Source organism: Lepisosteus oculatus, chromosome 3 (assembly GCF_040954835.1).
Source record: "Lepisosteus oculatus isolate fLepOcu1 chromosome 3, fLepOcu1.hap2, whole genome shotgun sequence".
Taxonomy (NCBI): domain Eukaryota; kingdom Metazoa; phylum Chordata; class Actinopteri; order Semionotiformes; family Lepisosteidae; genus Lepisosteus; species Lepisosteus oculatus.
Window position 1 is genome coordinate 1780953 of NC_090698.1, and position 23928 is coordinate 1804880.

The 23928-nt window shown below is 50.0% G+C and overlaps 1 protein-coding gene across 3 annotated transcripts; it reads left to right on the forward strand.

Moving 5' to 3' along the window:
- Positions 1–1113: 1113 nt before the first annotated feature.
- LOC102684114 (nesprin-2) lies at positions 1114–23334 on the forward strand. Of its 3 annotated transcripts, none has more exons than XM_015340907.2 (13): positions 1114–1444; positions 12656–12990; positions 13455–13605; positions 13979–14161; positions 14627–14764; positions 17951–18145; positions 18613–18856; positions 19140–19243; positions 19326–19401; positions 19636–19826; positions 20690–20878; positions 21268–21332; positions 22397–23334. In XM_015340907.2, the coding sequence occupies exons 2-13, from the start codon at positions 12677–12679 to the stop codon at positions 22629–22631; spliced, it is 2085 nt and encodes a 694-aa protein (XP_015196393.2). In that variant the 5' UTR covers positions 1114–1444; positions 12656–12676; the 3' UTR covers positions 22632–23334. The 3 variants fall into 3 exon arrangements, with proteins under 3 accessions (XP_015196393.2, XP_015196395.2, XP_015196396.2); XM_015340909.2 differs by having other exon boundaries at positions 21271–21332; XM_015340910.2 differs by lacking the exon at positions 13979–14161.
- Positions 23335–23928: the final 594 nt, after the last annotated feature.

Sequence of the window (23928 nt, forward strand, 5' to 3'; positions counted from 1 at the left end):
ATGAGCTCAAGGGTAGCGCCGATGAAATTCAGCTCTTTAGCTGCCCAGTCAGTAAAATCAGTAAAAAGAAAGAACATTAAGGGAGATGAACGCTTTCAGTCCCACACTTTTCCTGGTCCGTCACTAGCGTTGGCATTGATCAAGTCATTCAAGTAGTAGCTGCGTCAGGGGGACACCTGACGAAGGCTCCACAGACGAAACATTGTGTTTCTTTTCTTCTCTTTTCAGCAGGGAATAAACCTTTACCTGCTCCTTTGATAAAGTCAGCTACACTACACTAGATCCCCTCAGCATCAATAGTGTAAGGCCAGCCCCGTAGATCCCCTCAGGGTCAATAGTGTAACCCCAGCCCTGTAGATCCCCTCAGGATCGATAGTGTAAGGCCAGCCCTGTAGATTCACTCAGGATCAATAGTGTAAGCTACACCTGGAAACTGGACAGGTGTGTATTGAAAACTGAGGAACCGGAGGCCCCCTTTAGCAGCCTGGAACGAGCTGCACACACATGTGGGAGCTGGTAACCCTGGCGCCCTGTGGAAGTGCCTGGATGGGACCTCAGCTCAATTCGCTGCTAAACCCTAAACCAGCTGGGCGGGTGGACAGGAAGCCTGGCTGTGATCCCTAAACATTCTCCTGTGCTGAAGTACTATTTGATTAAACAATGAGACTCTGCTTTGCCAAATAAATAATGCACACAATGCCAAAGAGCAGCTCCCTGTTAACTGTGCACTCCTCCTCTTGTAGTCTTCACACAGAATTGATTTAAAGACAGCGACGCAAGGGTGTCGTTTTTAAGTTTGCGATTTTTGTTTACTGTTTATAAATCCTGAAGAATACAAGCAATATTTAGAGTTTTTTTTTTCCAGATAAAGTCTCGGAGCTAATAATGCTGAAATTATAGTAACAGTGAAACTTTTTGGCTACTACGAACGGAGTCGTGAAAAATAAAGGGAATAAGTCAGTTTATAGGAAAAAGCGATCCTTTCCACCTGGGCAGTGTTCATGCAGTGGCGCAGTGAAACGACCGTCTGAGCCCTCGCACCCCGGCGCTAGCGCCGAAGGTGTGGCCTCTGACGGGAAGGAGCATCAGATTACCTGTAGCCTCGAAACGCAGGCAAGCCGCCGAGAGTGCAGTGTTTGCTCACCTGTGGCGCTACTCAGAGCGACAGGTTGGTTTCTGGTCAGCACCACCCAGCCTCCTGCTTCTTTGGTGAGATCCCGACAGTTGGCTGGAAACGGAAGAAACGCCGGTCACCGATTTTCCGTCTGCAAGCAAGCCGGTGCGGAAGTCTCTTGATTAGTGTTATATATATATACACATTGGGAAAGGTATTACAGGAAATGGACTGATCGGGTAGTGTACTGACCTCCCGTTACTGAGTTCCCCAACAAAGAGATATACAACAATTCTCTCCCTGGCTCTGGTATGAAGAGACAACAGGAGCGTAAGTTTTCAAGAGTTTAACTGTTTTTGTGTGTGTGTGTCTGTGACAGAGGTTTCTTCTAGCGTGTAGTTTCGTTTCTGTTGCATCTCGAGTGGCTTGTGCGTTTGCAGACTCGCACCCTCGCCACTTCTGTGCCGGTGAAATAGTTTGCATTTGTAACAACGTTTCCAAGTGGAGCAAAGACGACACCGGACGCGACGCGCTTGAGAATGAGACTGACCTAACGTGGCATCTTGGGGAACACAATCCCGTCGCTGATCTGCGATCTATCTGATAGGACGGAAGCGAACTGATTGTGAGACACCTGCTCCAAAACACTCCGCTTGAGGACACAGGGCAGTCTGCCGGCCTCCGTCCGGACTGGGGCCACGAAGGTCAAGTCGTGTCCAGTTAGAGTGAGGGGGCGCTTCAAGCGGCTCATGTTTCCGATCATAGCGAAGAGTTAAAAGTCATTTCGCTTTACAGCTGGTGGCGCTTTTCTCTGACTTACCGTTTGCGTACCGTCACCGCTGGTTTTACCTACAGTAGTGACTCAGAACTGAAATCGCGATTTCTGATCGCGATCAAGGAAGATGCCCACCATATGACTGGGAGACAAAGCCGAGGCTGGGACTGTAAGAGAGTGTTTATCAAGAGAGCTCGGGTCACGAATCTGCACCAATTTTTAAGGTTTATGGCGCAGGATACAAAAGTAGTTTTTTTTCTCTCCATGCTAGTCTGTCAGCGGTCATGTGATGGTGACGAGAGGCAGGCCCATGAGCGTGTGAGGGCCTCTAGTAAACAATGTGTAAGCAACCCTTGGGCAGACACTCGAGGCGTTGCTAAAGAACCGGTTTTTCCTTCGTTTCGCATTAAGGTTATGCCAATAAGTTAAATGAATCACAAGTTACTTTAGAGACGCGCTTTGTCACACCCGCAGGGTAGGGTATCTGGAATAAAAATAAAGAAGTGTGTTGTGGAATCTCAAGCCAAGCCCATAGTATAGAGGTCTTCTTGAGGTGTTGGATTAACAGACTACTATGAGTTGAGTTCGATATTGTGGGGTTTGTTTTCATGGCTTTTTACGTTTTACGTTCCAAATGATGAGCCACATTGTTCTGGCACCCCCAAAAAACCTTCTACATCAGATTTTACTACAGAAACCCCCCGTAAACACGAAACAGCGTCAGAATATCTCCAGAAATGCAAATGAGTCTCCGAGGGGCCAAACAGAAGCACTCCTGTTCTTGGGTTTAGAATATTCCCCTGAAGGCGTAGAATTGTTTTAATTTCTCCTGGGGGGCTCGTCCTGTGTGCATGAGAAGTCACTTGTTTCTCTGCTTCACCTGTGAAACCTGCCTTAATGCTGACGTCTTGTTTTGCTCTTTAACAAAGATGTGGAATCCATCGTACTTCCTCAACCTCTGCTCCCTGATTCAAAGCCGCTCCAAGATCTCTTATCAACAGGCTGCGGAGAAATAATCTAGCACTTCCTTTCTTGCCAGTCCCTGCCCCTGGACAGGAGGTAACTGCTGCTAGTAGGGTAACAGCCCCAGGTGTCAGAAACACGAGCTGCTGCCAAGCTGTGCTGCAGTATTGATAGCCCCAGTGAGGGTCTAGTACTGGAGGCTCTTGCCATGCTGGTATTCACACACTGCTTGTCCCCATTTTTGCAGAGGACAGAATCACGAAATTGAAATTGCAGGGGGAACTGTCCTGAGAAAGCTGAAATAAAGGATAGACTGGTGTCAAGGCATTAAGGGTCTCCTGGAGCAGAGGGTGACATCCTGCTGTGTGAGAAAAATAAGAACGCGTGTGTTGTGAATGAGCTCAGGTTTATTTTTATTTGTGCTCTAAAACACCTGCGGTCTTGCAGGTAGTACAAGCACTAGAGACAATAAGGGTTAAACAAATGGATAATTAAATGAAAGTACGCTGAGTGGCAGAGGTTTCTGGAAAGTTTAATTTAAGTGTTTAATTTAAGGATGATTTTGTTTCAGAAACTCCAAAAAGAGAACATAGCCGAGCTTGTACAGCATAATCAGGGCACAGTTCACATCTTCGTGAACCTCGGTAATGTCTGGGTTCTTAGCCTGTATACTGTTCCAGGTCACTTGTATTAGAGATCCTGTTATTGAAAAGGTCACAATGTTACAGGAAGGTCTATGGGGAAAAATCTATTACCTTGCAGTAAAATTAAATATTAACAAGTAATACAAATAATTTGATTCACTTTGTATAGGAACTGTTTTTTTTTTCCTTTTTTATTACAAAAAAAACCCTCTAGAATCACAGTGTTTCTTTCAATCCTAATGACAGCTGCTGAGCTGTTGATAAAGAAGACTTCTGTGCCTGTCGTGAGTGGTTTCCATAAGAAAGGACTGGCACTGGCATAGGCCAACTTTCTTGTCCTTGTCCTTTGCTGAACATCTCTGCTTATTTATCCTCATCCTGATCCGAGCAGGCAGTACAGAGCCCTGTTTACTGCTTCTGTCGCGGCGTTTTTCCAGGAAGTCGGTGCTCCGGGACACTGCCATCAGGGACAGCTTGCTACGAATAAGTCGGGTCCCAGCGCGATGCTTTTCGTCCGTACAGCAGCTGTCAGTTGATTGAAAACAAGATGGCTGCTGCTGGGACTGCACATTTGCAGCAAGATGTGCTGCAGCAGAAAACAGAATAGCTTCCCCTCTGGACAGGGATAAAAATACCCAGAATGAAAACTGAGGAGTAGGAGCTCAATTCGGTCTCTGTTGTCATCTGCAGAAATGACAGATCAGGTATATTTGATTGGATAACGCTGGATTTAAAGGGAGATTTCCTGGGTTTAAGCAGGGCAAATGTTAATGCAGCAGACATCAGACTGAGCCACATCAATATTGATACGCTTATCTGGAAAGACTGTGCTGGTCTTTTTTTCTCAACACTATGTTACATGGCTTCACAGTGCGCCTTTTTATCAGAACCTTATCAACTTGAAAAAAAAGTTCAGATGAAAAGTCCGGCCTTTGTTGTTTGAGGTTGTCAAGTGAAGTGATTTATGTCTAAACTGTTTCTTTAAAGATCTTTTAGGTGATATTTCAGTGATCCTGGTTATTTGCCAGATATTCATTTAATAGCTTAGATTTAAATGTGATATGCATATGAATAATAAAGGTTTTGCTGTAGTAATTCCACCATGCATTCCCTAATGGAGATAACTGAATACTTGATATTTATCAACGGCTTATAGAGATTGCTTCCCTGCAGCTGTCTTAATGCTTGTGGGATTTTTGATTACAGAGCCTTGCTGTATTAAAAAGAGATCCCTGTCCATCAGGTACATCTGCCCCAAGTCTAAATGTGTTTGTGCTTGATTCATTTTGCTCTTGGTGTTGTCTCACAAATATAACTCGGACCTGCAAACAAAAATACTCTATTTATTCAAATCTGGTAGTGATCTGTAAGTGTTTCTCTGTGATGTCACACTGGGTTTACAAATCTACCATAAAGACCTGCAAATGGTGTTGCAGTTTGTAAGACTATGTGGGCAGGAGAAACCTTCCAGACTGGAAAATAAAGCTTAAATGCAGTAAATGTAAACCCAGACCGCAGCCTTTCCATTCTCAGTCTGCTGGTTCAGAGCTGTGATGTATAAAAACAGGCCGGCGCTCGTATAAAAATAAGGACGAAAGAGTCGGGCACCGTACAGAGCCAAGGAGCGATAAACGGCAAGCGCCTGCAGTGTGGCGGAGTGTGTGGACGTGCAGAGTGTGCTCATCTTGCCAGCGGCCTGGGTGCCACGTCCAGAGGCTGGCACCAGAGCTGCTGTGTTTTCGTCTGGTTTCTTGTTTCTCGTGGTTCTGTTGCAGCAGATCGCTGGGAGGACAGACGACAGGTTTGTTTTTTTTGTAATCTCACACCAGGAAGAAAAAAAAAAAACAGCCCTGCAAATGAGACATGGCCTACAGCCCAGTTTCGGACTCACGCTTGAGTCACAAAACAAAATGGCTACAGTGTTTTTTTGTTGTTCTTTATTTAACCAGGCAATCGACAGTAAATTCACATTTACTGTACAGCCACGATCAGTACACTGCAGGGCGTTTACTGGGGCGCTCTGTGTGGCTCCTCGAGGCCCCTCAGGGATAGGTGATGGGACTGGAGCCCTGAGCTCACTCACTCCTTGTGCCAACACAGTGCTCCTCCCTGTGGGCTGCCTGCCACCCCCTGGGGGGGGCTAAGCAATCGTCAGCGTGTCACCGTCGTGACCTCGGGGGACTCCTGTGAGCCGCCTTGTTTGTCACGACACGGGGCTGGAGCAGAACGAGCATCCTCGAACCCGTGCATTTCCCCAGGGCTCCGTTCACTGTCAGGGAAACGGATCAAAGAATGAGCAACAAACACCAGGGCTGCAGCTAATTGTTTTTTTCATGGGGGTTTTAATTGGGTGGTATGCTTAATTCAGTGTAACTGCAGTTGTTTTGTCATTTTAGTGCATTGTTAGGATTGTCTGCCTGTTAATTAGGTATGCAGTTTTCTAATGATGATTTTAATCTTAACATAATAACCTATTTAAAAAATCAAATAAATAATGGCATGGCTTTCAGTGCAGACTCCCGTAAGAAGTCTTGAATGGCTTTAAAAAAGCCTGTGTATTTAACACCCAGGAGTTAAGAAGTTAAAAGTAACATTAAAAATAAATGTCAAGGAACTGTCGTAGCCCTTGCAGTTCTCTCATTTTGCCAGCACCCAGCTCCCTCCAAGCGCCAGTCCTGCTGCAGTGAGATTCAGAAGCACGGGCACGGGCCCACGCGCACACACATGCACACACACACACTGCCACACTTTAACCCAGCCAGCACCTCCACCTGGAGAGGAGAGGAAAGTCAAGGCTCCATTCGACCCTCGGTGGCAAACTGCCTGCCTAAACAGTTTAACATCCAGAGCAAGAGGCACTGTCTAGCCCAGTTTGTTGGGGGTGTACGGAACGGGCTGCCCAGCCTTGTGGAAGCCAGGACCCTTGCTGCTTTAAGTAAATGGCTCGATGAGACTCCTCAGATCAACCAGACTCGATGGGCTTGTGACCTTTCCTTTGTTCTTAGGCCGACTAAGGACAAGGCAGTTTCTCCACAGTGGAACTGAAAGGCCAAAATGTCGTCTGCTATACCGCCTCTCCCCCCTCCCTCCCTGTCTCCCAGGCGCGGAGGTGCTGAGGAAGGAGGCTTTGCTCCTTTCTGCCCTGTGCCCCTCTCTTCTGGAGAGAAGAGTGGCTGCAGGTGGGACAGTGCTCACAGCACAGGAGAGGCAGGAGACGCCGCCGGACGGGGGTGCGGGTCGCACACTGTGCTGCGCTCTGTGGAGGGAGTCTCCGCTCCTCAGCCGGCAGCAGATCGGGTGTCGGGGCCGAGTTCTCCCCGCGCTGTCGGCGAGCGAGAGGCAGAAAGGTGTGTTTGCTAGATTTTGGGTGCTTTTGTTCTCCCCATGACAACAGCCTCTCTCACTCCGCTGGAGCAGAGGGACGGGGCCAGCCTGTCTCCGGCGTGTCCCGGAGCGAACAGGGAAGACGGGAATCTCTCCTGACAGCAGCAGAGAGCCCGTCAGGCAGGAGCAGCAGGGGGGCTGGGGGGGGGCAGTGTTTATCTTCCTCGCTGGGAAAAAAAGATGTTGTTTTAATGCGACCAGCTTTGTGTGATCTCGACAGCGTGGACTTGCTGTTGATTTATTAATACCCCAGGCGCCTGACACGGGTCCTGAAGGACCGAAGGGGTCACCTTGTTTTGGTAACAAGTTGGCGTTGCCTTTAATTGGATTACTGCATGCCTCGCTTGATGACCCCAACAATTGTACAGCTCGAAGCTTTAAAGATATCTTTACAACAGGCTGGACATACACCAGGGCTCCTTCTGCAGAGAGCAGTCGTCTCATGTAGGCTGGAGTCCTTGTAGGGCCGATGAGGGAACTGTTACACAAGACAAACCAGAGGACAGGCTGGAAGCAGTGGTCAGTTAGAAGATTTATAAATATTCAGCGGATACAGTGACTGCCCACAGAAGGATGGAGAGACCTCTGTGTGCCGTTTGAAAGTCGCAGGGACGAGGCCTGACCCAGGAGACAGCGTGCAGGACGTGTGTTCTGTGCTCCCTGGAATTGCCCAGTGAAGCGCTGTGATTCTCTCTCCCGCATCAGTTCCTCCCGTTTTTTCTTATCTGAATAAAGTTGGGGCGTTGTGACATGCACCTCCCAGCCCGTCTCGAATAGCAGTCAAAGTAATCACAGGTAGAGCAAGTCCCACAAACACTGAATGTTCGCAGGAGCCCATAGCTGAAGACCACAACAGACCCGGGAGGCCAACGGCACCCCTGTAAGCCAGCGGCAAGCCTGTTGCAGGAACGGATCACACATCACTTGTTTTTTCTAACTCATTTCCCTCCAGGGGGAGGGAGAGCCCTTCCAAGACGGGACCATTATGAGTTTTCCATCCTGAAGCCCTTTTGTGAGCTCACTAAACACGCCAGTTAAACAGGCAGCAGAGCTGCAAACAGAAAGTCAGTTAAGTTAGAAGGAACAAGCATTTAAAGTCACTCTGTAGTTTAATTGCACATTTTCAAGGCCCCCGGCTACACAGAAACACTAAGTGGTGGTATTTTTCATGGATTCAGCAGATCTACTGGGCTATCTAGTACAGGAGCATTAGTAATGCTACTTCTCCTTTCAGAGTTCCCTGTAACATACTACAGCGAAAGGAGAACCACAACAATGACACCAGAGGGAAATCATGGTAAATCCTACAGTGGCAGAGTAGGACAGGATACAGTTTTGGGATATTGCAGGAACTACCAGCTCACTTCTCCACAGTGCAGTGGTCACACTGCATCGTCCTTCACTCATATCAAGCTGTTTCAATGTGTCAGTATTGAAACAGCATCAATGAACTTGCCAGTCGACCCAGACTGTGCGTAAGTGTATTTTTAACAGCCTTACCTCCAGATAAGCAGACGTTCTAAGATCAATGTTCACATACTGTAGTCTCTTATAGTTGGAAGTCTCATTTATTTTTGTGATAGGCGACTCTTTTCTGTGTGTGTATTTATAAATAGCTTTACCACTTATAACCTAAAAGTGGAGGACAAATATTAGTTCAGTGCCTGGAGAAGATGGGCAGAGCTGTGTTTGTTCCTAGATTCCCAGGAACTGCTTTATTGCTGGGCTGCAGTCCAGGGCCATGAATCAAACAGGCTGGCCAAGAATAGGCAAGGCACCTTACTTTGATGTAATCGAAAGCTCATTTTAACAGAACTAAAGTGGTCCTGCTTGTCTCAAAGCTCACTGCTCACTGCCAAACACACTGTTTGTGCTAATCCAATTGCCATTCATCTGTACCCAGAGAGACTAAAGTCGTAGACACTTTGTTAATATCTATAGGCTACTTGGTAAGAGACAATGATCAACAAATGAGTATCTTACAATTGTTCTTGTCCCAGTTTCTTACTTTTTTATCCTTTAATGATTTTCCTGAGGCAGAATTAAAAATGTCAATTAAGTATAAACTATTTGACTGTTCATGTCTGAAACTATCTAGGTCACCTCTTTTCAATGTGACACCACTTCATAGAATTATAACTTTGGAAATATATTTCAGGATGGGCTCCTTTTATTCTTATTCCAACAAGCTTTAAGCATAGTTTTGCCTCATGCCTTTTCTTATTTCTGTAAAAGGGAAATTGAGAAAGGCCCCTTTCTTAACCAGATATCAGAACGTGCAGTGGTGGGACTCATCACATACTGCCACACCAGCAGGGGGCTGTCCTTCCTCTTGTGTCCCCTTTCCAAACCAATAGTCCAGTATGATGGCAGTACTGCAGGAGGTGGAGGTCTTTGTTAAAAGACATTAAACTGAGGTTCTGACTGCTTCACCATGACAGGTCCCAGAGCACTATTCATGAGAGTAGGACTGTTAACTGTGGTGTCCTGGCTAAATTCCACTCTGGGACTGTATAATTTGGCCATCCTAAAGTTCCCCTTAATCTAACTGGTGAAGCAGTTTCTCACTTTCTCTGATCTGATCTGCTTCCAAGACACAACATACTAACGCAGTGTCTGTTACAGGCCATCTCTTCATTTCTCCCACATAAAACATCCAAATAATCACCTCTCTGATTCTGATTCAGTCTGTTGTGTTTTCTTGTAAAGGCTCTGTGTCTCAGGCTCAAGCCATCTCAAGAAAAATAATTTTTCTGAGGAGCCAAAATGAAACCTGACCCAATTTTAAGTACAGGATCCAGGTCAGTATGTCACACGCAATGAATAAAGCTGGAAACTTGATATGTCCATATACTCCTGCTGAAACCCGTCTCCTGTTTCACTCAGATTGCTGAAGATCTGTGCGCAGGCAGCTTTGTCTTGCCATGCTGAAGAAACTTAAAGCCCTGCAGCAAAGAATACATTTGCACAGTATTATTTTTAAACAATGATTGAAATTCTTCACAGTATAATGTTATCTATCCACCCCTTTATTCCCAAAAAGACAGAAAGGAACCTTTCCTTACATTCAACAAAAGCAACAGTGAGGCAGCAAAGGATTTTTTTTACTTTCCTTGGGTATAATTATATAGATGTATACACACCTTGGGTATATATGATCCATACTCGTTATTGAGAATGTACAGGCGTGTTCTCTGCTGGTGTTTTTTTTTAAATTGCTGCATATTGCATTTCTGCATTGTCGTCAAACTTTCTCAGACTCGAGCTGCTTCCATGCTTGTTTGATAGTCAGTATTGTGCCCTTGTGTGTGAAGCATATGTTATACTGGAATGTGGAAAGGAATTGCAACTGGTATCAACCCTGTACCATTTCCTGAGATTCAGGGCTCCCCTCATTGACTGTTGTCTGAAATGTATCCAAATAAATTGTCTTTTCACAGACCCCAGCTTGCTCTCCATGAGACACACAGACAGGGAGAGAAGCTGGGGGTCAGAGCGCAGGCTCAGCCATAGTACAGCGCCCCTGGAGCAGCTGGGTTAAGGGCCTTGCTCAGGGGCCCAACGGAGTAGGACTCCTCTGCCGGCCACGGGATACGAACCGGCAACCTTCCAGCCACAGGCGCGGATCCTGAGCCACAGAGCTTCCACACCGCCCTCAAAAAGCATTAGCTGACCCCGACGTGATTTGAACACGCGGCCTTCTGATCTGGAGTCGGACGCGCTAGCGTTTAATACATTGACACCCCCAGCTGTTCTGTCGGCAGCAAGAGTGAGCAAGAACAGGAGAGGCTGTTTAAAGTTCTGTGTGCTAAAACTGCTGGAATCAATACCCTTGAAGCAGGGTATCTTTGAAAGTCAGGACTGATGTGCAGAAGCAGTGAAAGGTCTAAACGAGTAATCGGATGTACAGTATTAAAGACATCAGCAGGCGCTGGGGATTTAGAGCTCAGCGGGAAGGAGGGAGAACCAGCAAGCACAGGCGTTCCCTAGGGCTTTGGATCAGAAACACTGTGTACAAGCACCGGCTCCTGAAGAGCAGTGAGAAGCTATTTAATTGGTCCAAATAAGCCGGTATTGAGCAGATTTAAGTTTTTAAGAGCTGAGATGGAATAAAGGCTGCTGGCAACCAGCAGTCTAGGACCAGGACTGCCCAACCCTGCTCTAGTTCAAGACCAGGACCTGGGCAGGAGATGCCCAATTTAAACTACACTCAAAACCTCCATTTTCTAACCAACAGTATAATAGGGATAGACATCCCTATTACACAGGGACACAGGGAAAGACAATGTACTGGGCCTGGAAACTAAGCAGAGAAACTAAGCTGAGATCTGGAAGGATTTAAACAAAGAGTTACGGCCAGTATAATGGTGATTCTTGGGGAAAAGAGGAGCTGAATTCCCCTAATTGTAAATTTTCCTCTAAGCAACTGGCTGCTGTTGTGGTGTACAACACATATGTTTATGACAGGCACTAAAACCTTATTAACAGTGTTTGCCTCACCTGCCTGCCACCAATTTCTCAATACACTGTTCTGTCTGTCAGGCTGATAAGACTTTTATTACTGGGCTCTGTGACCTTTGGAGCCCAGTGTTTAGGGAGAGAGGGAGAGCTGGGAGGGAAGGGGACAGTAGAGGGGCTGTTGGTTAAATTGGCTTTGCCAGGAGCACTGGACAGGGTCAGTAGTGGCTAAACCCGTCTCTTATGGTGAACAAGTCTCCTTGCCTAGTGAGCAAACAATCGCTTCTCCATCCTTGTAATTTACTGACAAAGTAACGTTATTGGAGGGGGGTTGACTTCAAGGGCATGTCGTATTAGATCACGACATACAAAGTATCTGTGTGTTGTCTCCAGAAACACCTTATGAGCCACTGATTACGTGGAGGTTGAAGGCACTCTGTTGCCTGGGGAGCAGGTAAAAAGCCATTGTAAAACTGGGCTGTTTGAAAAGGGTTTCCCCTACTGGGAGCTAAAGGAAAAAAAAACCTCTGTACAGCTCCTAGAATCTCCTCTGCAGACGTACAGCCACTCAATTAACACATTGTGACAGTCTGCCTCTGCAAGTTCAGGCAATCCTCTGTACCACTAATATATTCTGAATTCTTCTGCAATACAAGTCACAGGCTACGAATCACTGACTGAGCCTTTTTTCCTGATGGGGTCTAACCAGATGAGATTTTAGTGCAATTGTGGCTTGAATTATGATGTCTAATTACAGGTTGAGCAGTAAATCTCAGAGTCGGGCCCTCTTATCTTTCCAACACAGGACTCTGCTGATCAAGTTCTGGAGGTTCTCCGATGTTTCCACCAGATTTTTAATCTAGCATGGTTACAATTAATGTTTTTTTTACAAACATAAAAGTCAGTTTCCTAATTTATGGAAGCCGTGTACCACAACCAAGATAAGAGCACTGGAGTTTACTGAATACACGACTAGGTCAGAGAAAGCCTCCGTGATCCCAGATCGCTCCTTTAATTACAGCTGTTTTATATCTCTGAGGGGGCTCCTCCATGTAGATTTCTCTCTCCTTCTAAGATCTTCTGTCTAATTTAGTCAAATGTTATACGTTTGTGGTTAGAATTGATTCCAGCTTGATAGTTTTATACTGGAAAACTGTCAGCCGCAGCAAGAAGGAACACGTAGCGTTCCAGCCTGTGCTGTGCCTGACCTTGCAATGACTGAAGCCAGACTGACGTCTTTCCCAGGTGTCAATGGGGTGATTCTCTGTGGCCCCTCCAGACCACTTGGCCAACGGCTCTTCGTCTCCCATCCTGCAGGTTGTCCTCTGTGATGCCGAGATGCCCGGAGATTCCCCAGTGGGAGGAGCAGGGAGCTCTGGTGGCCAACTCAACCCTCTTGGCCTCCGCAGCCTGGAGGCCCTAGGCTGCCGGTGGCATGAGGAGGACCAGCGAGAGGCCCTTGACGGACACGAGGCCCCCGATGGCCAGGCCTGCCTTGGGGAACTGGACCCGGTGCCGACTCCTGAAGTCAGCCAGTACCTCATCCCACTGGAGATGAATGGAAACCACCTATATCCAGCACCTCCGCTGGTGATGGGGTGCCAAAATACCCACTGCCATGTTTGCAACACCTCCTTGGAAATGCATATCCAGTGAGTATGGTTGTGCTCATGCTTTTCTTTCGTCTCGAAGAAGAGACCTAGGATAGACAACGTACTGGGGCTGGAAACTAGGCAAGGCTGAAATCTGGGAGGACTGAAACGAAGAGTTATGGGCACAGAGAGAAAAGCATCCAAGCTGTGCAATTGATATTTGTCCTCTGGAGTCCTTCAGTCATTTTTTGGTTTCTCACAACATGTGCCTGCAAGCGAGCAGGTAAGCATGACATAAAGGACAGGTGATCTCTTGGATTATTGCGCTGTGTGCTAGTGTGTACAGTAGCATCGGTGACTTCTGCAAGCACTCTAATGAAAGGTGAGGGTCATTGGGTCTTCCAGTCCAATTTAAACTTTCAATCTTAGTTGTAGTCCGGTGTGTATATAAGCCGTGTAGTAGCACTTGTTTCACAAAGCCAGGGTCCTTGTTGAATCCACCATTGTGTGTCTGTGTATCTGAGGCTGGAGCAGGGCTGGAGGCTGTGGCAGCAGTTCCTGAAGGCCCACTCACACTTCGGCGACTGGCTGCGATTGGCTGAGAGCTCTGCCGCCAACCCCAACTCCGCCCAGGTCCCCTACATCACTGCCAAGGAGGAGCTGAGGAAGTTTGAGGTGAGGCGAAAGCATCCGGGCCAGCTAAGATTAGCCTCTTCCTTTCCAGGCCTGCACATTAGGGCTCAGAAATGAAAACTTGCATCTCTCTCACCTGGAGACAATTCTTCCAGTCCTCATGCAGGTGAAAACTACACCAAATACCATCAAAGAACAGAGTTTGATATCCCTGCATTTTAGAGCCACAGGCTGGTTTCTTGCTGGGAATGTCCTTGGTTTGCAATGCAGCTTTAATTAAGCTGTCAAAGGCTAAAGCTAATGAAGACATGTGACCCAAAACCTTGGCTTGTCAGGCTGGGTTCTCCTAAGCCTAATTGTGCGAAGCGTGTCTCAGCTGCGGTGTGTTCCAGTGAGGTGTTGTCTTTGGCGCCAGGGCTTGCAGAGGGAGGTGAGAGCTCGTCTGTCTCAGCTGCAGTCCATGAACATGCAGTACCGGTGCCTGGCAAGGGTCTACGGCTGTGAGGTGGGCACAAAGCTGCAGCTCCTCTTCCAGGACAGCAGCCAGCGCTGGGACCTCCTCAGCAGGACCGTGGACAACGTGTGCCGGAGGCTCAAGGTTGACTCTTCAAGCCCCTCTCCAGAAACACCCCCTCGGGGAACCACTTGTTTGCACAACACCAACGCAGAATGCAACATCTAGGCTTCGGGGACGGTGCAAACTGAGAAACGTCCTGAGCATGGCAAGAAACAAACCCACAGCACTGCCCAGCTCTTTGGTGTGGTGAGATGTGTTCACACCGTAGGCAATACAACTATGCTAATAGCCCAAGGCAATGAGACAGTGGAACCAGACGATGAGAAGCAAGTTAATGCACAACTGCTAAATCACAGGGGAAGCATGCACCTTACAAAAGCTATATCAGGACAACAACACGAAACCCACAAGATAGAGACAATTGGTAAAAACACCTGTACTTATTCATTACGCGGAAGAATGGGAGACCCCCCACGAAACAGAACAGCTAATCGATGGGACTGCCAGTGCACTGGTGAATGTGTTGTATCTTCTGGTCTTCTGCAGCACTTTGTCAACCAGCGGGAGGAGTTCGAAAGCGAGAGAGAGGACATCGCCATCTGGCTGGCAGAGCTGAACCTCCGGTTGACTGAAGTGGAGCACTTCTCTGGGAACAACAGCTCGGAAAAGATGAAGGAGCTGCAGGTGAGAGGGAGGGAGAGATGCAGGAGGGGAGGAGAGATGCAGGAGCGATGGGAGAGAGGGGAGGAGAGATGAAGGAGAGATGAAGGAGAGATGGGGGAGAGGGGAGGAGAGATGGGGAGAGGGGAGGAGAGATGAAGGAGAGATGGGGGAGAGGGGAGGAGAGATGAGGGAGAGGGGAGGAGAGATGGGGGAGAGGGGAGGAGAGATGGGGGAGAGGGGAGGAGAGATGGGGAGAGGGGAGGAGAGATGGGGAGAGGGGAGGAGAGATGAAGGAGAGATGGGGGAGAGGGGAGGAGAGATGGAGGAGAGATGGGGGAGAGGGGACGAGAGATGGGGGAGAGGGGACGAGAGATGAAGGAGGGATGGGGGAGAGGGGACGAGAGATGGGGGAGAGGGGAGGAGAGATGGGGGAGAGGGGACGAGAGATGAAGGAGGGATGGGGGAGAGGGGACGAGAGATGGGGGAGAGGGGACGAGAGATGAAGGAGGGATGGGGGAGAGGGGACGAGAGATGGGGGAGAGGGGACGAGAGATGAAGGAGGGATGGGGGAGAGGGGACGAGAGATGGGGGAGAGGGGACGAGAGATGAAGGAGGGATGGGGGAGAGGGGACGAGAGATGGGGGAGAGGGGACGAGAGATGGGGGAGAGGGGACGAGAGATGAAGGAGGGATGGGGGAAAGGGGAGGAGAGATGGGGGAGAGGGGAGGAGAGATGAAGGAGGGATGGGGGAAAGGGGAGGAGAGATGGGAGAGAGGGGACGAGAGATGAAGGAGGGATGGGGGAGAGGGGACGAGAGATGGGGGAGAGGGGAGGAGAGATGGGGGAGAGGGGACGAGAGATGAAGGAGGGATGGGGGAGAGGGGAGGAGAGATGGGGGAGAGGGGAGGAGAGATGAAGGAGGGATGGGGGAAAGGGGAGGAGAGATGGGAGAGAGGGGAGGAGAGATGGGAGAGAGGGGAGGAGAGATGGGGAGAGGGGAGGAGAGATGGGGAGAGGGGAGGAGAGATGAAGGAGAGATGGGGGAGAGGGGAGGAGAGATGGAGGAGAGATGGGGAGAGGGGAGGAGAGATGGGGAGAGGGGAGGAGAGATGAAGGAGGGATGGGGGAGAGGGGAGGAGAGATGGGGGAGAGGGGACGAGAGATGGGGGAGAGGGGACGAGAGATGAAGGAGGGATGGGGGAGAGGGGACGAGAGATGGGGGAGAGGGGACGAGAGATGAAGGAGGGATGGGGGAGAGGGGACGAGAGATGGGGGAGAGGGGACGAGAGATGAAGGAGGGATGGGGGAGAGGGGACGAGAGATGGGGGAGAGGGGACGAGAGATGAAGGAGGGATGGGGGAAAGGGGAGGAGAGATGGGAGAGAGGGGAGGAGAGATGGGAGAGAGGGGAGGAGAGATGGGGAGAGGGGAGGAGAGATGGGGAGAGGGGAGGAGAGATGAAGGAGAGATGGGGGAGAGGGGAGGAGAGATGGAGGAGAGATGGGGAGAGGGGAGGAGAGATGGGGAGAGGGGAGGAGAGATGGGGAGAGGGGAGGAGAGATGGGGAGAGGGGAGGAGAGATGGGGGAGAGGGGACGAGAGATGAAGGAGGGATGGGGGAGAGGGGACGAGAGATGGGGGAGAGGGGAGGAGAGATGGGGGAGAGGGGACGAGAGATGAAGGAGGGATGGGGGAGAGGGGAGGAGAGATGGGGGAGAGGGGAGGAGAGATGAAGGAGGGATGGGGGAAAGGGGAGGAGAGCTGGGAGAGAGGGGAGGAGAGATGGGGAGAGGGGAGGAGAGATGAAGAGAGATGGGGGAGAGGGGAGGAGAGATGGAGGAGAGATGGGGAGAGGGGAGGAGAGATGGGGAGAGGGGAGGAGAGATGGGGAGAGGGGAGGAGAGATGGGGAGAGGGGACGAGAGATGGGGGAGAGGGGACGAGAGATGAAGGAGGGATGGGGGAGAGGGGACGAGAGATGGGGGAGAGGGGACGAGAGATGAAGGAGGGATGGGGGAGAGGGGACGAGAGATGGGGGAGAGGGGACGAGAGATGAAGGAGGGATGGGGGAGAGGGGACGAGAGATGGGGGAGAGGGGACGAGAGATGAAGGAGGGATGGGGAAAGGGGAGGAGATGGAGAGAGGGGAGGAGAGATGGGAGAGAGGGGAGGAGAGAGGGAGAGGGGAGGAGAGATGGGGAGAGGGGAGGAGAGATGAAGGAGAGATGGGGGAGAGGGGAGGAGAGATGGAGGAGAGATGGGGAGAGGGGAGGAGAGATGGGGAGAGGGGAGGAGAGATGGGGAGAGGGGAGGAGAGATGGGGGAGAGGGGACGAGAGATGAAGGAGGGATGGGGGAGAGGGGACGAGAGATGGGGGAGAGGGAGGAGAGATGGGGGAGAGGGGACGAGAGATGAAGGAGGGATGGGGGAGAGGGGAGGAGAGATGGGGGAGAGGGGAGGAGAGATGAAGGAGGGATGGGGGAAAGGGGAGGAGAGATGGGAGAGAGGGGAGGAGAGATGGGGAGAGGGGAGGAGAGATGAAGGAGAGATGGGGAGAGGGGAGGAGAGATGGAGGAGATGAGGGAGGGAGAGGGGAGGAGAGATGGGGCGAGGGGAGGAGAGATGGGGAGAGGGGAGGAGAGATGAAGGAGAGATGGGGAGAGGGGAGGAGAGATGGAGGAGAGATGGGAGAGGGGAGGAGAGATGGGGAGAGGGGAGGAGAGATGGGGGAGAGGGGACGAGAGATGAAGGAGGGATGGGGGAGAGGGGACGAGAGATGGGGGAGAGGGGAGGAGAGATGGGGAGAGGGGAGGAGAGATGGGGGAGAGGGGACGAGAGATGAAGGAGGGATGGGGGAGAGGGGACGAGAGATGGGGGAGAGGGGAGGAGAGATGGGGAGAGGGGAGGAGAGATGGGGGAAAGGGGAGGAGAGATGGGGAGAGGGGAGGAGAGATGAAGGAGGGATGAGGGAGAGGGGAGGAGGGATGAGGGAGAGGGAGGAGAGATGGGAGAGAGGGGAGGAGAGATGGGAGAGAGGGGAGGAGAGATGGGGGAGAGGGGAGGAGAGATGAAGGAGGGATGGGGGAGAGGGGAGGAGAGATGGGGAGAGGGGAGGAGCTACAGTGACATACAAACAGAGGCCCACGGCGGTGACGCTGTGTGTTGAGCTCGCTCCTCACTGGGCTGACTGGCGGGAGGTGTGTGCGAGCAGACCTTCCAGGTGCTGGTTGGGGAGAACGCGGAGCGGCTGACCGGCCTGCTGGAGTGGGGCGAGAGGCTGATCCAGCGCAGTGAGCCTGGCGACGCCGAGGAGATCGAGGAGGAGCTGCAGGAGCTGCTGCTGTACTGCGCCCGGGTCTTCGACGGGGTGGCGCGGCTGCACACGCGTCTGCTCAGCATGCGACTGGTGAGCTCTGGCACTCCCCTCCTGCAGAACTCCAGGGCGGCTCATTTCCCATCAGCACCACTTGAGCGAATTACTGGCTTTATTGGAGTAAACACGCTCTGTTTCTGGTCTTTCAGCCATTGAGGGTTTTAGGTTACCTAGAACACCTCCAGGTCTGTAATGATCTGTGCTGATCCTGAACACAGGGATGGTCAGCTGTCTTCCTGCACCAGCATCCTGCAGCTTTCACGGGTGAAGTTTAATGCGACACCCATTTCAGACCTGAGTGGTTGTTTTGATAAGCCATGTACAATTAAATTGCCCCCTTGGGATGAATGAAGTATTTGGAGTTGGAATAAAGTCCTGATGTCTGTCTCCCAAATGCAGGGCTGGGCTCAGGAGTGAGCGCTGCGAACTCCTGCACTGTGTGCTCAGCAGTGTTCAGGTGTGCTGGGTCCTCCCTCACTCCCGTCCTTCCTGTCCCCCAGGTGTTCGAGGAGGACTTGCTGTTGGACCAGCACTCCGGCTCCGACTCGGAGGCGCAGTGGGAAGACGAGGGGATTTACGACCGGAGCAGCGTGTCGGATCCTCAGCGCTCCCTCTCCCCTGCCGCAGGCCTGGGTCCCGGCTCCAGCCTGGACTCCCTGGCCCTGGAGTGGGACCCCTCCGTGGACGTGGGGGGGTCCGGTTCCCACGACGACGCCGACTCCTCCTACTTCAGCGTCGTCACGGGTAAGCCACGCGCCTCCCCGGAGAGGATAAGAGAACTGACTCCGGCTGCTAAACTTCCAATTTCCCAGATTTCTTACGAGTAAAGCTTGCAGATCCTCCCTAGTGCCCCATCCAGGGCTGGCGGCAAACGTATTTCTCTTCTGTCCCTGTATCACTCCCCCACCCCTGCCTGCTGACCCTGCTGGGGCAGGCAGGCAGCTTTCGGGAGAGGTGAGAAACATTGGCCTTGACCGGTGGCTTCAAATTAAAATGTATGAAAGTCAGACATCATTTTGTTTCACAGGGCTGCCCCATAAGGAAGACAGCTTGTCCAAGGACACGCGTGCCAACAGAAGGAGTTTCCTGAGTTCGCTGGGGTCGCAGTCTGACGTGATCACCGCAGACGTGGTGAGGCCCCCGGGTTCATGTAATGAGCTAGCTCTGGATGGAGATAAGAGGCTCATGGTTTGCTCCCCTGTGTTTGCTTCAGGGCACAGAATGCGATGTGGGATACGAGGGTTCGAGACGGCCTGGCCCCTCTGCACTGCCAGGCAGCCTGGAGTCAGGTAAGGCACTGGGCCTGCGGGACGCCCACGCACACCTGCACACCACAGCCATGCGCAGCGCTGTCTGCAGCTCAGCTTGGAGCGACAGGGCCCTGCCATTAGAAAATGAGCACCTCAAACTCAGAGCGTTTGTCTTATCACAGAGCATTCCTCCTCATCCTTTTGCCTCAGCTTCGTTCAATACCTTCGCACACCTGAGTAGAATTCATTTGAACATTCCGGTGTGTTTTTCAGGTGAAGACAGTCCTCACCACATTTCTGGGCCACGTTTGACGTCCAGTGGACACCTGGCTGAGCCTGTGACCTTTGACCCAGAGCGCATCAGTGCGTGGCTGGGGCAGACAGAGTCACCTCTGCCTCAGGCCCCCAGAGCACTGGAGGTGCCGGCTCACGGTGAAGCCCTGGAGACTGACGACACTCGGAAGGTACTGACTGTATAAATCGCCTGTCTACCCCTGCTCCATAGCTTAAAAATCAGTTTTGCACAGTTCCTTGTGGCAGTTCATTACCATTGTGAAAACACTTATGGGTGTGAAATAATGTGTAAACTGAATAATCACACTCATTCATATACAGCTTTGTTTTAAAAACACTTTTCTGGACACTCCACTCAAAGCGCTTTACAGGTAATGGGGATCCCCTCCACCACCCCCAGTGTGCAGCCCCACCTGGATGATGCTCCAGTCCGCTCCCCACACACCAGCTCTCAGTGGGGAGCAGAAAAGAGTGATGAAGCCAGTTCAGAGATGGGGATTATTAGGAGGCCATGACTGGTCAAGGCCAGGGGGGAATTTAGCCAAAACACCAGAGTCACACCCCTACTCTTTTCAAGAGACACTCTTGGATGACCACAGAGAGTCAGGACGTTGGTTTTATGTCTCACTCAGCTCCAAAGATGACCTGTGTAGATGATTGTTTTACTCTGCAATCAAAAACTCTGGACAGGGCTAAACACAGAAGTGCAGTTCACCTGACAGAACCCTGTTGAGTGCTTAGCTTAGTGGTCAGCCTTGGGTTTCATTTCAAATGATCTCTGAACTGTGGTTCAACACTGTACAGCTCCTTTTGTTTAGAAATGGATGGTTTGGGGGTGACTCATAAGACCTGCTGGTGTGCACCAGCGCTCCACGTTCTGCGCACATTATCTCCCGAAAATCCACCTCATTGGAGCGGAGAGGGAGTGTTAATCACTACTGCTATCAGAGCTGTAGAAGCCTGGAGACTTCACTGTCGGGGGCTCTGTGGCGTAGCTGCGTGAACAGTGACTCTGTCTATATCCCTGTGCCAGTGCTTCAGGCTGCCTCAGGAGGGGATGCCATGTGTCCCAGGAAATGCCTCTCCTCTTCACCTCACTTCCGGTCCTGCTGGGGAGGAGCGGAGCGCCCGGAGTCGGACACAAGGGAAGGTGTCGGACGCAAACGGCCCCGCACCGTGGAGCAGACGCAGGAGACACCCAGACGTGCACCCGGGCGTGCAGGTTAAACATTCGCTCGTTTACGTGTTTGTTTCAAGCCCTAGTGTGGACAGCCCTGGTGCCCCCAGCTGTATAGCTGAGTAATGCCTTTACTAGGGTGACTAGCACCCCATCTCTGGAGGACTCAGGTAATCAGGTACTCTCTTCTCCCAGTTCAACAGAAACCAGACTAAGGGAAGGTCTAGACTTGAGTGCTGACCGAGAGCAGACATGGCTGTAGTTTAGAGAAATGCCACATTCATTTAAATCAGACCTGAGGCGCACTGGTGACATCCAGTCTTCCCACAATACCGTAGTGCCTGTTGTGGAAATGTCATCTTACACCCAGAGATATCCACCCTCACACTCGGCCACTCCCCAGCTTGTCTTTCTTTCATCTCTTCTGTTTGCAGCAGGTCCAGGACAAGAGCATCAACTGCCCTGGCATCCCCGAAGTCAAAATCAACATCGATACCGAGTAAGAGCTTTGTTACCTCCTGGAATTCAATCAGACCAGCTTAGCTGGAACAAGAGAATCGGATCCTCTTCCTTTCCTCCTGCTGCCTTTCAGCAGACAGTTCAAGGCTTTATTCCTGAAACTAACTTGTAAAGGGCATTTCTAGATATAGAGTTAGAGAATCAGTAAGATTACGGTATTAAACTGTTAACAGGGATTCTGAGTTTTCATATTTCCCCCTACGTCAGTAAAGTGCTATTTTTGTACTGTGAAACAACAAAACTGTCATTTATAATGTTCATTTTTCATAAACAAGGAGAACACAGGAGGAACGTAGTGCAAACTGAAGCACATGATTAGAATGGCAAACATAAAAATTGCTAAAAACAGCTTTATGTCTTTTATAAAAATTTGTGTACATAACTAAAAAATATATTTTAACAAAACTTGGCACTCACAATCTGTCGCATGCTGTTTCACAGTGAACGCGCCTCTTAGTTGTAGCTAATTTTCAACCACATTCCTATAATAAAGGAGAAAATACAGAGTAGAACAAATTCTAACCCAGAAGTTCAGCTGGGTGCTGTGAATGACGTGAGTCCCCTCCTTTATATCCTGAAAATCACTTTGGGATCCTTTGGAATAAAAACACTCTACAAATGGAAGCAGATTTTACTTTTCCTTATTCATCCGTCTGGGTTACTGCAACCACAGTACACTGCAGCCTGGATGGGGTGCCAGACAATTGCTGGGCACAAGCACACAGGGACAATCTGGGGGCGCTAAATAACCCAGCGGGCTGCAGAAGAAACCAGAACACCCTGAGAGTACCTGCACAGACCTGGGGGAACATGCAAGCTCCGCACAGAGTCCTCCGCAAGGGTCTGCGTTGGGCCCCATGTCTGAAGACAGGAGAGGCAGCTGCACTATCTTCCACACCACTGTGCTGCCCACTGTTGCTTCATAATGATTAAACACCCACTGTGTGATCACTGTGTCATACAGTACTGTATGTGCTGTAATATATTCACATTGCACAAGTGTGCCTCTGCCTGACGCCGTCTCCCTGTGTTTTGCCTCTGCAGAGCGGAGTGCGTCCCACAGAGCAGGACCGGTCGAGCTGCCCGGCGGCTCCACGCCCCCGTGCTCCTGCGCTTGGCCAAGGCCGCCCTCTTCCTCTTCCTCTCGCTGGCCCTTGTCCTGGCCCTCCTGCGCCAGCTCCCGGCCGGCGCCAGCGACCCCCGCTGCCATCGCGCCAACACCTTCGCCCGCTCCCTGCGGCTCATGCTGCACTACGTCAACGGCCCGCCCCCGACGTGAAGGAGCCTCGAACCCATCTCCAGGTTTACACGGCGCGTGGAGGACGATGGCGATGCCTGCGAGCTGACATGCCTTTCAGGGCTGTGGAAATGAAGGAACTGTCTTCCTTTCACGGAGACATGGAAAGTCCCATTAAGAAAAACAAGGACATTAATGAAAGGTAAATATTTTTCAGGAACACGTTAAGAAAACGGCTGCATGCACCTTGTGGCTCTACACTTCAAATACTGTTTTCTTGTAACCAGATTTGTCTATTTTCGGAGTAGGTAGTCTAAAGAGACCACTTCACTGGTTACTGTAGCAGTGTAGAATTCTGAGGGTCACCTTTGAGATGAGATGAGACAGTTCTTTTGCACTGTGATCTACAGAAGAATGTGCCTTGAACTCTGTGCTTTATGTTGTGAGCCTCTGTTAGAGTGTTTGTCTTGAGAACAGGATTTGCAACACAATCTGACTGAAACCTGTCTTGTGATAAATACTTCCATTCCATCGCACACACTTCTCACACAGACACCTGGGCTGTGTTTCGACTCACGGCCTCCAGCTGTGTGCTGGAGATGCTACATTTTAAACCGTCCACATGTGCTGGATGAGAAGGCATCCTCAAAATCATTGCATGATTGTGATCCTTTGTTTTTGTGTGCTCAGAGAAAACCAACATCACAGATGGAATTTTGTACAATAAAATTTAGTAGTGCAGAAAGTATGTGAGTTTTTATACGAAGGGAGGTCTGTCCTGTCAGCATCAGTCTTACGCAGGTAGGTTGTTCGATTATCTTCGTTCCTCTGACACCGGTCTCCTGTCTGTCTACACTCTATTGGTGACATAGACTTCTCCTGCTGCACCCCAAAACTCTGGAATTCTCTCCTCAAGGATATCAGAGAGTGAATTAGAGTCCGGACTCTAAACCTTTCTCTTCAGGCTTTTACTTAATTAACATCTGTGTCTTCTCCACTTTCTCAAGACTATGCATCTTCTGCTGCAGTTCTAACTGTTTGTGTTTCTTATATGTGCTTATTTTGAATTTTGCTATCCTAAAAAGTTTTTAACCCTTTTTTACACCTACTATAAAGTGCTTTAAGATGTTACTTTTAAAGTTGCTATATAAATAAAGATGATAATGATGATGATCTATTTATTATTATTATTATTATTATTATTATTATTATTATTATTATTATTATTATTATTATTCTGTTAGAAAATGGATGGATACATTGTTATTTGTGACATGCCTCAAAGATGCAAAACTTTCAAAGGAGATCTTTGAACATTTATTCTGGAGAATTGTAAACA